The sequence below is a fragment of the Schistocerca serialis genome, chromosome 4 (assembly GCF_023864345.2).
Source record: "Schistocerca serialis cubense isolate TAMUIC-IGC-003099 chromosome 4, iqSchSeri2.2, whole genome shotgun sequence".
NCBI lineage: Eukaryota > Metazoa > Arthropoda > Insecta > Orthoptera > Acrididae > Schistocerca > Schistocerca serialis.
The window spans coordinates 433,564,165-433,576,845 of record NC_064641.1 but is presented as its reverse complement, the minus strand read 5'-3'; the positions used below and the strand labels follow the sequence as shown (position 1 = coordinate 433,576,845).

The 12,681-nt window shown below is 41.8% G+C and overlaps 1 protein-coding gene across 1 annotated transcript in view; it reads right to left on the bottom strand.

Annotated features, from left to right (window-relative positions):
• Positions 1–12,681, bottom strand: part of LOC126474521 (cholinesterase-like) — a 78,037-nt gene that overhangs the window by 44,821 nt on the left and 20,535 nt on the right. The window contains exon 5 of the mRNA XM_050101993.1: positions 1,037–1,239. Within this exon, the coding sequence (XP_049957950.1) occupies positions 1,037–1,239 (203 nt within the window). The remainder of the gene's footprint in view (positions 1–1,036; positions 1,240–12,681) is intronic.

Genomic DNA, 12,681 nt, shown 5'->3' with positions numbered 1-12,681 from the left:
ATAGCTTTGCATCCCATATACAGGGTGTTACAGAAAGGTACGGCCAAACTTTCAGGAAACATTCCTCACACACAAATAAAGAAAATATGTTATGTGGACATGTGTCCGGAAACGCTTAATTTCCATGTTAGAGCTCATTTTAGTTTCGTCACCTACGCTTCCACCTACGCACAATGGAGCACGTTATCATGATTTCATACGGGATACTCTACCTGTGCTGCTAGAACATGTGTCTTTACAAGTACGACACAATATGTGGTTCATGCACGATGGAGCTCGTGTACATTTCAGTTGAAGTGTTCGTACCCTTCTCAACAACAGATTCGGTGACCGATGGATTGGTAGAGGCGTACCAATTCCATGGCCTCCACGCTCTCCTGACCTCAACCCTCTTGACTTTCATTTATGGGGGCATTTGAAAGCTCTTACCCCCGGTATCAAATGTAGAGACTCTTCGTGCTCGTATTGTGGACCGCTGTGATACAATACGCCATTCTCCAGGGCTGCATCAGTGCATCAGGGATTCCATGCGACGGAGGGTGGATGCATGTATCCTCGCTAACGGAGGACATTTTGAACATTTCCTTTAACAAAGTGTTTGAAGTCACGCTGGTACGTTCTGTTGTTGTGTGTTTCCATTCCATGACTAATGTGATTTGAAGAGAAGTAATAAAATGAGCTCTAACATGGAAAGTAAGCGTTTCCGGACACATGTCCACATAACATATTTTCTTTCTTTGTGTGTGAGGTATGTTTCCAGAAAGTTTGGCCGTACCTTTTTGTAACACCCTGTATAACTGGCTGAAGTACGCGTGGCAGATTTGAATCCTGCCATTTTTACATGTTACGACTTGTTACAGTGCAGCAGAATGAAAACTGTATCGTGTTTTTACTATAATCTCTTAGTGTAATAACTAGTAATGTATTTTATTTTCCTTCCGTTTCAGATTCTGAAGATGGCTATTGCACAGCCAAAACCGATAATTTTATTCCAAAATCAATACCATTAAATAGAAGAAGCGGCGATTCCACATACCTCATCTGTCTGGATGAGTGAATCGTCTACCAGAAGATCAGTAGAGTTCACAGATTGTAGGAAGTTGAGCAGATGTTGCGAATCATTCGTTGCGTAGCCGAGTGCGGCCCCTAGTCTAAGAGTATGAGTCCGAGCTTCTTCAATTGTGCGCGGACGTACGGTGATGAAGTTCCCACTCTGAATGATGGCTCGTGAGAATAGACCTGCAAAATGAAGAATTGCACTCTGAAATTTAGGGTCTACGCTGAGAAAGCACTGCAGTCAGAATAATGTGAGTTATTCACCTTCCTTCTGGCTTACAGAAAGTAGGCACGAAGTGACGCTACCCTTAAGACATTAGGAAATCCGACTATTGTATCTCACCACACTGCCACATCTTCGTCCCTACACGGCTTTTTATATGCTTCTAGTCTTCCTAAAGTGTAACGAATTCATGTTTTAGAAAAATACTGAGTATCCCATGCAAGGGGGATCCAGTTCACTCGAACCTGTACCACTAATGAATCGGGCTCTTGAACAGGTCGCTGTGTCAAATAAATAAAAGCTATGCAAAGCAAAATCAGACTCACAATGGTGGTGGGAATAGTGACACAGAAGGTCCGGGTCACCCATCATCTATCATTCCATTCCTGTTCTACATACTACAGTAGTTTCTCTGCCGTGATTTGCCTCTGATTCAGTGAATGATGTACACTTGGTTCCTAGGTATCATTTTGGAAGGTGAGGTTTTGTTTAGGAAACCAAAGGTTTGTCTGGTCAATATAGATGCAGTTGTGTTATATTTAAAAGAACAGCTCCCGTCACTGTAGCTGGTAAATGAAATGTTGGCCCCATAATACCCCACATGTTTCCGTTAATTAATAATCCACAACCTCTTAGCCCTAAGTATCTTCCTCGTGTGGGCTTCCCTCGTTCATACCAGTTCTCCGCCACAGTTACATTGTCATACAATGTGTACACCCAACGTAGAACTGCTCGCTGGAAGTATGGGTTCGGTTTCATCACCTCCTTTTGACATGGTTGACCCTCTGTTTTGCCCCTGAACATATGCATGGCAAATGCCCTTTCTCCCGTCTGGATCTCACGTGCAGAATATATGGTGACCACCCCACTTTGACACTGCTGTATCTCCCCCTCGGTGACTGGTGTATGCTGATTCCTATTTTCTGCTATCAGTAACAAACTCCTTCATTTGCATAAACTTTCCCACTAAATTTTAACCTTACAGAGATTGTGCTACATCTTACTATATGTCTACAATGCCGTTGGTTCTTAGGCCGAGGAATCGTCGTAAAGTAAATGAATCAGACTCTGTGTCCGTATGGTTTAAGGGTGCACTGAATTGTGCAAAGATTAAAGTTGTTGGTAATGTCATGCATTATTATAGAATGCATGTTTTTCCACCACTGGAAACTTTCATAACGTGCACAACTGGCTTCTTTCATGCTGCGTTCCACAGTTGCTCAATGACAGTAGAAAGTCACGTATTGACTGTTAGGCTCGGCTATGAACTGCAGTTGTGGCGGTAGTTCTTGCTGTACTTTCCTCAGTCTATCCAGATGTTGCTCAGGTGACAATTGGATAAGACCCAATTAACCATGAATTCTGTCACGATTAGCTTCTTGGAAGCCCTTTAACGCCACTCTTACATCTCAAATACTACGGTATTCCCTACTGACGGCGGAAGTAATGTTAAATTTATTCTCCAATCCACTGCTTGCATTAGTGTTTGGACGACCTCCAAATACTGGTTTAGAATTCTAGCTGTTGCTCTGCCATAGTCCATTACCACTCTAATTAGTTGTCGACGCATACATGTGTTATTCAGCATGCCGCTCTCCAAACTCACAATCTGCTCTCGCGCCTTCCACTGTCCTATTTAACTCACTTACGACATCTGCATCCGCTGCTCTGGCATCTATGCATCCCTTTCTCTCCCTCAGCAGTTCATGTGACGCTACCCCTTACTGCTGCATGCATTTGCTTTCTCAATCACGCATATGCCACGAGCCACTTCTTTTAACGATTTGACACATCATTAAGTGCTCCATTACTGCTCGTTAACTGTTTCAAACCCGAGAGTACCTCTTCTAAGCACTTTAATTTGTTTTGTAGTTCCCACAGACTAAATAGCGAACAATGTCCACTTGTGGCTAGATGATACCACAACATGCTGCCTGATAACGAAACTCCTCCATCCAGGTGATTGTTCCAGGAGAAGAGTTACAGCACTGCCAAAACTGGCATCCTCACTTCCTCACCCTCGCTGAATGTCGCTCTGAGGACTGGAACCATTACCATTCCCCTCCTCCTAGAAACATGTTGTCTCTGATCAGCATCTCTCACACAATAATTCAAGATAATCCTTACCATAACATGCACATATGATCCTATCCAAAACGATTTACACAATACGGTCGCAAGAATAATAATACAACCATTGACTGACTCCTAGGAATTATAGAACCGGTTATACCAAGTGTATGGTCTTCCTTTTCCTGTTGCTCACTTTCCTCTTTGTCTTTTACTCTCTTCTTTGGTCTTACCGACATTCCCCCTCAGATCTATTCTGGTGCACTCCTGAATGGCCATAAGGGTCAGACATGTACGATCGTTGACGTTATTGATAACTGTAGCTTCACATTCACAGGTGACGTGGTTTCAGTCTCTTGGCTGAAGCCCTGGTACTGTGTCAAAAGCTCTTTTCTTTTTCTCTGTTTCGGAGTATATGGATTCACAACAGCAGCCACGACTGACTCACATTATGTTGAGGTAAAGTTCATGTGCGCTTTGCTGCATTGTCCTGTATCTCCATTGCTTTGGTGTTTGTATTTTGGACTCCCTTCCAAACTCCTCTCACAGTTCTCGCAAACTCTCAGACCCACTCTCCACTCCGGCACCATTTCAGCTTAATCAGATCGTATGGCGATGGCACCGTTTTACTATAACCGCCTCGAATGGTGTGAACCCTGTGCTGGTACAACACTGTGCTTGACTGCACTTTCGACTTATAAGCACTCAGCACATAAGATAAACTCATATCCCAGTCCAAATGGGGGGAGTTGACATAATAACTAAGCGTCCTCCTGATCGATGAATCCGCTCCGTCCTTCTGTTTGACTGAGCATGAAGTACACAAGTCCTTCATCAGGTCTGACATGAAGTTCATTTCTTGATCAGTTATTATCTTGCTTCCCAAACTTCTCTTGATCCATTATTCTCGTCTCTTGCATCCCAAACTTCAATAACGATCTATTCACCAATGCTTGCATGACTGTGACTGCTTTCTGGTCCAAACTCGCCACTATCTCCACATAACGAGAAAAATAGTCTGTTGTACTCGGCACAAATCGATTCCTTGCTGGTGTCCGGTTAAACAGTTCTAACAATGGGGATGGTCTCCAAGTAGTCAGGCATAGCGATTTCCAGTCATTGATCGGTTTAGTTGGACCAGCGGACCCAGTCATTTCATATAATCACAGCCTATACCACCAGCTTTCACTGTGACTTGTTGACAACTTACATCCATGGTTTCGTGGGTCAGAGCCACTCTCGAATCCTACCATCAGCTCTTACCAACTGACATCGAGATTCAGCTGAGGTCACGGTTTTCCAGTCGCCTAGGGTCCATCCAATATGGTCACGAGACCAGGAAAGGCGCTGCAGCCCATGCCGTGCTTTTAACAAAGGCAATCGCGTCGGTCGTCTGCTGCCACGGCGCATTAAAGCCAAATTTTGCCACACTGTCCTCAGGTAAGTTCGTCTTAAGTCCCACATTCATTTCTACGGTTAGTTCACGCAGTGTTATTTGTCAAATGGTTCAAATGGCTCTGAGCACTGTGGGACTTAACTGCTGAGGTCATCAGTACCCTAGAACTTAGAACTACTTAAACCTAACTAACCAAAGGACATCACACACATCCATGCCCGAGGCAGGATTCGAACCTGCGACCATAGCGGTCGTTCGGTTCCAGACTGTAGCGCCTAGAACCGCATGGCCACTCCGGCCGGCCGTTATTTGTCCATTAGCACTGAAAACTCTATGCAAACGCCGCTTCTCTCGGTCGTTAAGTGAAGGCCACCGGCCACTGCGTTGTCCGGGGGGAGAGATAATGCCTGAAATTTGGTGTTGTAGGCATAGTCTTGAGACTGTGGATCTCGGAATACTGAGTTCCTCAACCATGTTCCGAAATTTGATCCCCCATTCGTCTAGCTCCAACTGCCATTCCATGTTCAGTGTCTGTTAATTCCTGTCGTGTGGCCATAACAACATCTCGTGATCATAAATGAGAGCTCCACCAATGCACCGCCGTTTTGTGCCTTGTGCACGCGGTACAACCAGCCATCTGCACATGTGCATATTGCTAGTCCATTACTTTAGTCACCTCAGTCAAATTAAAAGATTTATTTCAAGATTTTTGAGAAATGTACCGCTCATCGGATCATTACATGCTCCTTTTCTGTATTTTTTTTCTTGATTATTAGTGTTTCGGTGTTATTCTCCTGTCACATATTTGAAGTACTCACTTTTTACATCATATGCTGATTATGTACATTGAATAAAGCTAAACGGCTGTTGTTATATTCGACATCCTTCTTTGTGTTCTTAAGATGGAAATCGAATATGGCAAGAGCCGTTTGGCTTTATTCAGTGTACACAATGAGCGTCTGATGTAACAAGTGAACACCCATATTATATGATCATTTGCCTACAGTTATTATTTTGCTGTGTTTAAAATAGTTTGGTAATGATTAATTTAATTTTTAGGGTTCATTACACCTTCTGAAGACGAAAATTTTCGTATTGTTGAAACCTAGGTAAAAGGTTCCAATAAACCTTTATTTGCAACTAATTTAGCTGATGTTTTCAGTCTATCCAAAGATCGATAATAACGAATATTTGATATGCGCCTTCCTTATTTGTTGCCGGCCGCGGGGGCCGAATGGTTCTAGGCGCTACATTCCGGAACCGCGCGACTGCTACGGTCACAGGTTCGAATCCTGCCTCGTGCATGGATATGTGTGATGTCCTTAGGTTAGTTAGGTTTAAGTAGTTCTAAGTTCTAGGTGAGTGATGACCTCAGATGTTAAGTCCCATAGTGCTCAGAGCCATTTTAACCAATTGAACCTTATTGGTTTGTGTGACTGATAAAATTCTAACGCCAAGGCATAGTACAAAGCTGTGAGGTTACTAGCGAGAAACAACGATCTTAAAACCAATAACTTGAAAGAGAATGTGTTGTAGCACGCTGATAAACTTAAGTGATGCTGATATGATAATGAAAGTCACGTGTGTCGAACGTTTCGAAACGGAAATTTACGTGAAATACTCATGTGAACTGAACTGACTGCCAGGGAAGAGAAACTCGCTTCACAGCAATATTTCTACGAGTCGCGCATTTTGTTTATGGAACAAGAGTTCCGCTGCTTCCCAAAGCACAAGCTGCAGACAGTCCATTAGAGTCGCCACCTTTTGTTTCCTGTCTGTCACATTAAACAGGCTTCCGGCTCCCTCCACTACACGTTGCCACGGCTTCCACAGTTTTCCGAGGCCCTAAACAGAGAGAAACTACAGTAAACATAACATTTCTTTAGTGTCAACAGCAATATACAGCACTTGTAATATAGCGCTATGCCTGTTTACAGCGCAATGTGTTTTAGAGTTGCAACTTGTAGGCAGTTAGGTTGTTGTTGTACTTTGCATTTTTGTTAAATTTTACAAATAATTATCATCTTGAATGATGAGACTAGTGGTTTTGAGGAACCGATTTGTACAGTACTTGCTAGGAAGAGATGGCGATGACCACGCGTCGACTTACATAACGAAGTATCACCACAAAAATTACTTCCGGAACTGCGAAGTTGGTGCCAGTGAACTAGAGGAACAACTGTTTGATGTCATTTCACATGGTATTTCACAAGATGTCATTGACGTTTCCCCAAATATAACTTTTTAAACTCATGCTTCTGTGTCAGCAGATACAGTCGATATGGACAGCGACAGTAAAATATCAAATGTAAGTGCTACTAAAAGTCAAGATCATTAGACAATGTTCCAGAGGGATTTCTGTACAACGAGTCAAAATACGTTGGAAGTGTACAAAAATACATCTAATATTCCAATATGCAACGTGAAAAGATAACAAAGAGTTACAAATGAGCTATCAGTCAGGCCCAACTAAAATATAATACATCAATCAAAATTTCAGCAAGTTTACTAAGAAAACCAATCAAAAATTAGTTACATTCAAACCGGAAATCCATATAGAAATCTAAAAGTTAATTAATGAATGTGAACACAGCCAAAATCGGTAAATAGTGCAGCGCTTAAAGAATCGTCTAATGCTGAGCAGACATTAGAAGCTCATGAAATCAAGATAAAGTGTATGGCTTCCAATGGAGTTCAGTTAAACATAAACAAATTATTAAATTAATTATTAAAATGTGATTCTAGTCACAAGCTACTGGATTCTGAAACAGAGAATATAGTCAAAAGTCACATAAAGCTCTAAAGTAGTGCAACGGGAAACTAAATGCAACGAGGATGTGGGTGACATTCATCTCGAACTGAACGCTATTTGGGGCAAAACTGAAAGCAGAGTAGTTTGGGAATTAAAATCAATTAACAGTAAACTGATTTCATTCCACAGAAACAGTGACTAATTATGAAAAGCAGACGAAGGCAGAAATCAAGCATCGGCTTGAAGTTTGGTATGCACTGAGGGGACGATACGACAACTTAGAAAATTTTTGGAGTTATCTCAGAATTAGCAAACGTCATAGCTTCTCGATCAGAGGAACAGACATTGTTGCATTTACTAAACAATCTGATGGCAAACTACTACCTGAAGTATGTGATGACAAAAAGCGTACTGTCTATGTCACAGCAGATTACAAGGAGCTCTGTCGAGGGTGATGAGACTAGGGTCACAATGTACAACTTATGAAACCAAAATGAATACAGGTACAGCAACGTAAAAAACAGCAGCAGCTATGAAGAGTTTTTCCTAACTTATTTGTAATACAACCTGTACTTGCAAGACCTTCTTCAGGAAACCTATTTGATCTACATCATTATGATGACATTACGGGTAAAAAAAATTAACTGAAACGTGTAAAACTAATGTTAACATGAACACTGGATCAGTTAGATGGACTTGCTGGCAACAACAAGAACTTAGAAGTTTGGCATAATTTTTGAGTGAATACGGAAAGACGAAACGATCCTAAGGATAGCGGCGCGCAGAGAAAGTGTAACACGCCGTCACCAGACGGAAATGACGCGCCACCGACACAATATATCCGTCATCATTCTTGGGAAGACAGATCGCAGCATCATAATAACCAAGCAGCCGCGTAACTGTTGCTACAGTCCACTAACACCAAAATGAAGAGGTCATAAGAAACCGAGGAAATGTCAGGATCGCCGGCCGCGGTGGTCTCGCGGTTCTAGGCGCGCAGTCCGGAACTGTGCGACTGCTACGGTCGCAGGTTCGAATCCTGCCTCTGGCATGGATGTGTGTGATGTCCTTAGGTTAGTTAGGTTTAAGTAGTTCTAAGTTCTAGTGGACTAATGACCACAGCAGTTGAGTCCCATAGTGCTCAGAGCCATTTGAACCATTTGAAATGTCAGGATCATGGTGGTAGTGATGAGGAATAAAATTTAGATAAGTAGCCTCATGGTAGTAACAGCTCGTTTGTGGGTATGTAATTAGTAGTTATAGGGCCCGAACTACATTATTGTTTTTTGTGTTGTATATTTCCGCAGTAGAGTCCACTCTTCTACTTTCTAGAAATCAATCAAGAAACGCTTATTTATAGACCAATAGCAAGCGTCAGAGGATTTCAACGTACAAAACCCTATTATGTAGTGAAGGAAGCTACGGAGCCCAGCGAAGAGAATCAGATATAACTCCACATTACTTCTAAGATTATGCTACAGCAGTACCACATAATTTAAACAATAGCGTGACAGTAGTCATACGTTATCCAGAAGATTAACCCAACACAAGGTCATGGGGATTACGCATTGAGAAAACAAAACGATTTTGCTACAAGCTTAAAACCATTGTTGAGTACATCATTTCCAAGAAAGGAAGCTAACGTTTACCTATTGCTACTAGGAGGAACGAAGTATTATTTTCAAAGAACATTAACGAGAGATGTTACGTTAAAGTCGAAATAAAAGGAAACTTAAAGGTTGTTTACAATTTATTATCAAATTTTGCTAAGAAAAAGATTAAAAAGGTAAACAAACAGACCGTTAGTTTGTCAAACGGGTAACATCCAGCTGATTATCATGGCCAGACAATGCAGGCTGTACCATGGCACTCTAGATTCTGTTATACTTGCATACGTAGAATGGAGTGAGTGCCCTAACCTCTCCAGAGTTTATTCAGCATGCAGGGTGACTCCGTGACTATGTTATGATCTTTCAGGGATGATGAGAAGGGTAACTGTACCCATTTGCGATACGGGGCCCTCGTCCGGAAACGATCGAGTATAAAGTTATAAGCAAAAAGCGTTCGGATACCTCTGATGGTGGACCTCTTCAGCCGAAAGGTCTTTGCTCCATATTTTGGGAGGAGACAGTATGCACCAAAACTAGAAAAAATTGGTTGGTAAACTTGGGCTCTGAATACCATACTTTAAGTGCTACGAGCACTTATTCGGCAGAAATGTGTTTCACACTAGCGAAGATAAACAAACTCTCTATCCCTTCTTGTTGTCACCGTATTCCATGTGTTCCTCTCTTCCACGATTCTGTGAAGAACGTCATTTATTATGTTTTCAATCCACATCTCGGACGCTTCGATTCTCTATTTCCCGTATCTCACTGTCCATGATTTACTGCAATGTAATACTGTACTGCAAACACACAGCCTCAGAAATTTCTTCCTAAAATAAAGGCGTATATTTCATGTCAATAGACTCCTCTGGATCAGAAACACCCTCTTCGCCTGTGATAGTCAGCTTTTTATTTCCTCTTTGCTTCGTCCTCCATGGGTTATTTTGCTTCCTACGTAGCAGAATTCCATACCTCCATCTATTTCGTGATCATCAATTTTGATGTTAAGTTACTCGCTACTCTCATATCTGCTACATCTCAACACCTTTGTATGATTCCGCTTTATTGTCAGTCCACATTCTGTACTCATCACACAGCTAATTCTGTCCAACCTATCTTATAATTCTTCTTCACTTTCGGTGAAGATAGTAATGTCATCAGCGATACTTATTGATATCATTTAACGGAGAATATTTATTCCACTCCTGATCCTCTGTTTCATTTTCATCACTGCTTCTTTGACGAATAGGTAAAGTAGTAAGAGCGAAAGACTGCATCCCTGACTACATCACTGTTAATCCGAGCTCTTCGTTTTTTGTCTTCCAATCTTACTTTCCCCTCTGGGCTCTAGTACACATTGTTCATTGCCTGTCTTTCCCTAATGGCTTATTCCTATTTTTCTCAGTATTTCGAATATCTTGCTATATTTTACATTGTCGAATACTTTTTCCTGATAGACATATTCTGTGAAGGTGTCTCGATTATTCCTCAGCCTTACTGCTACTATCAAGCTCAATGTCAACACTACCTCTACGGTGACGTTAACTTTCCTAAAGCAAAACTCATTGTTATCTAACAGATCCTAAGTTTTCTTTTTCATCCTTCTCTATTTTATTCTTCTCAGCAGCCTGGATGGATGAGCAGTTATGCTGACTGTCAGATAAATCTCGCCTTACCTACCCTTTAGTTCTTCGGAATTGTGTGAATGACATTTTTCCAAAAGTTGGATGGTATATCGCCAGTCTCATAGATTCTACACACCAACCTGAATAGTTGTGTAGCTCACACTTCCCCCAAAGCTTTTAGAAATTCCGATGGAATGTAATCTGTCCCTTCTGATTTATTTGACATCAGTTCTTCCAAAGGTCTTTTTAATTCTGACTTTGGATCACCTATGTCTGCGATATTGACACCAACTTCTTCTTCTGTCACGTCATCAGACAAATTCTCCTCTCCGTAGAGGCCTTCACTGCATTGTTTCTACAGAACTCTTCTGCGGTTAACAGTGGAATTCCCATTGCACTCTTAACGCTATCGCTGGTTCTTTTAATTTCACCAAAGGCTGTTTCGTCTTTTCTGCATTCTGACCCAGTCTTCCCGAAGATGATTTCTTTTTAGATTTCTTCTCATCTTTCCTGTACCTATTTCGTCTTTGCTGTGTTGGCCCTCTATCTATTTCATTCCTAAATGACTTATATTGCTGTATTCTCCTCTTTCCATTAACATTTTTGAACTTCTTTCTTTTGTGTATCAGTGGAAATATTTCTTCTGTTACCGAAGCTTTCTTGGTAGTTATCTTCCTTGCACGCATGTCTGGCCAACATCCGTGACTGCCCTTTTCAGACGTCCCCTACTCTTCAAAAGAACTGTGAACTCTGGTATTTCTTATCGCAGTATTCACATCCTTAGCGAACTACAAACGTGTCCCATCAGTCGTCAGCACTCTTCCTTCCTCACTGATTCTTCCGGGTAACTCTCTTAAACCTTAGACTAATCTTCATCATTAGTAAATCGTGACCTGAATCTATATCTGCAACCGTGTACACCGTAGAATGCCGTATCTGATTTCGGAATCACTGTGTGACTACGATGTAATCTAGCTGGAATATTTCCCTGCCTCCGTTTCTTCTCCAAGTACACCTTCTCCCCTTGTGATTCTTGAACAGAGCAATCTCTATCAGATTCTGAAATTTATTGCAGAACTCAATTAGTCCTTCTACCCTATCATTACTACTGCCAAGCCCATAGCTGCCCGTAATTCTGTCTTCTGTTCCTTCCCTAGAATCGTGTTCCAATCCCCCCACAATTATTACAATTTCCGGTTACGTATTGAATTATCCATTTAATATCCTAATATACTTTTGGCATCGCTTCGTTTCTGCTTGCGACGTTGGCATGCATACCTGAACTATCGTTGTCGCCGTTGGTTTTGTTATGGAATCTGATGAGAACAGCCCTACCATTAAAATGTTCTCATAGCGAGTACTACTTCTGTTATACCACAATATGCCGTTATTGATATTATTCTATATTCGCCTGACCGGAAATCCTTATCCTCATTTCATTTCACTTCACTGATCCCCTATGTGTCTAGACTGAGCCTTTGCATTCCCCCTTGCCGGTTGTCTATATTTCCTTTTGCGTTCTAGGCGCTTCAGTCTGGAACCGCGCGACCGCAACGGTCGCAGGTTCGAATCCTGCCTCGGGCATGAATATGTGCGATGTCCTTAGGTCAGTTAGGTTTAAGTAGTTCTAAGTTCTAGGGTACTGATGACCTCAGATATTATGTCCCATAGTGCTCAAAGCCATTTGAACCTGTTGCGTTGAAGCTTCTGACATAGCATGCTCCAACTCGTAGGATGTTATTACGTCTTTGGTAGTTTTATCTTCTTCTGACGGTCGCCTCCCACTAGCAGAACCCTTCCACAGATCAGTGGGGGAGTCAACCGGAATATTTTGGTAAAGAGGTCATCAGGACACTTCTCAGTTTCAGGCGAGAAGCCCTGTGGATAGACTTTATGTGTCTTCAATTCAGTGATTTCCATTCTCTTCTGCACCCTAATGCTAGTAATCATTG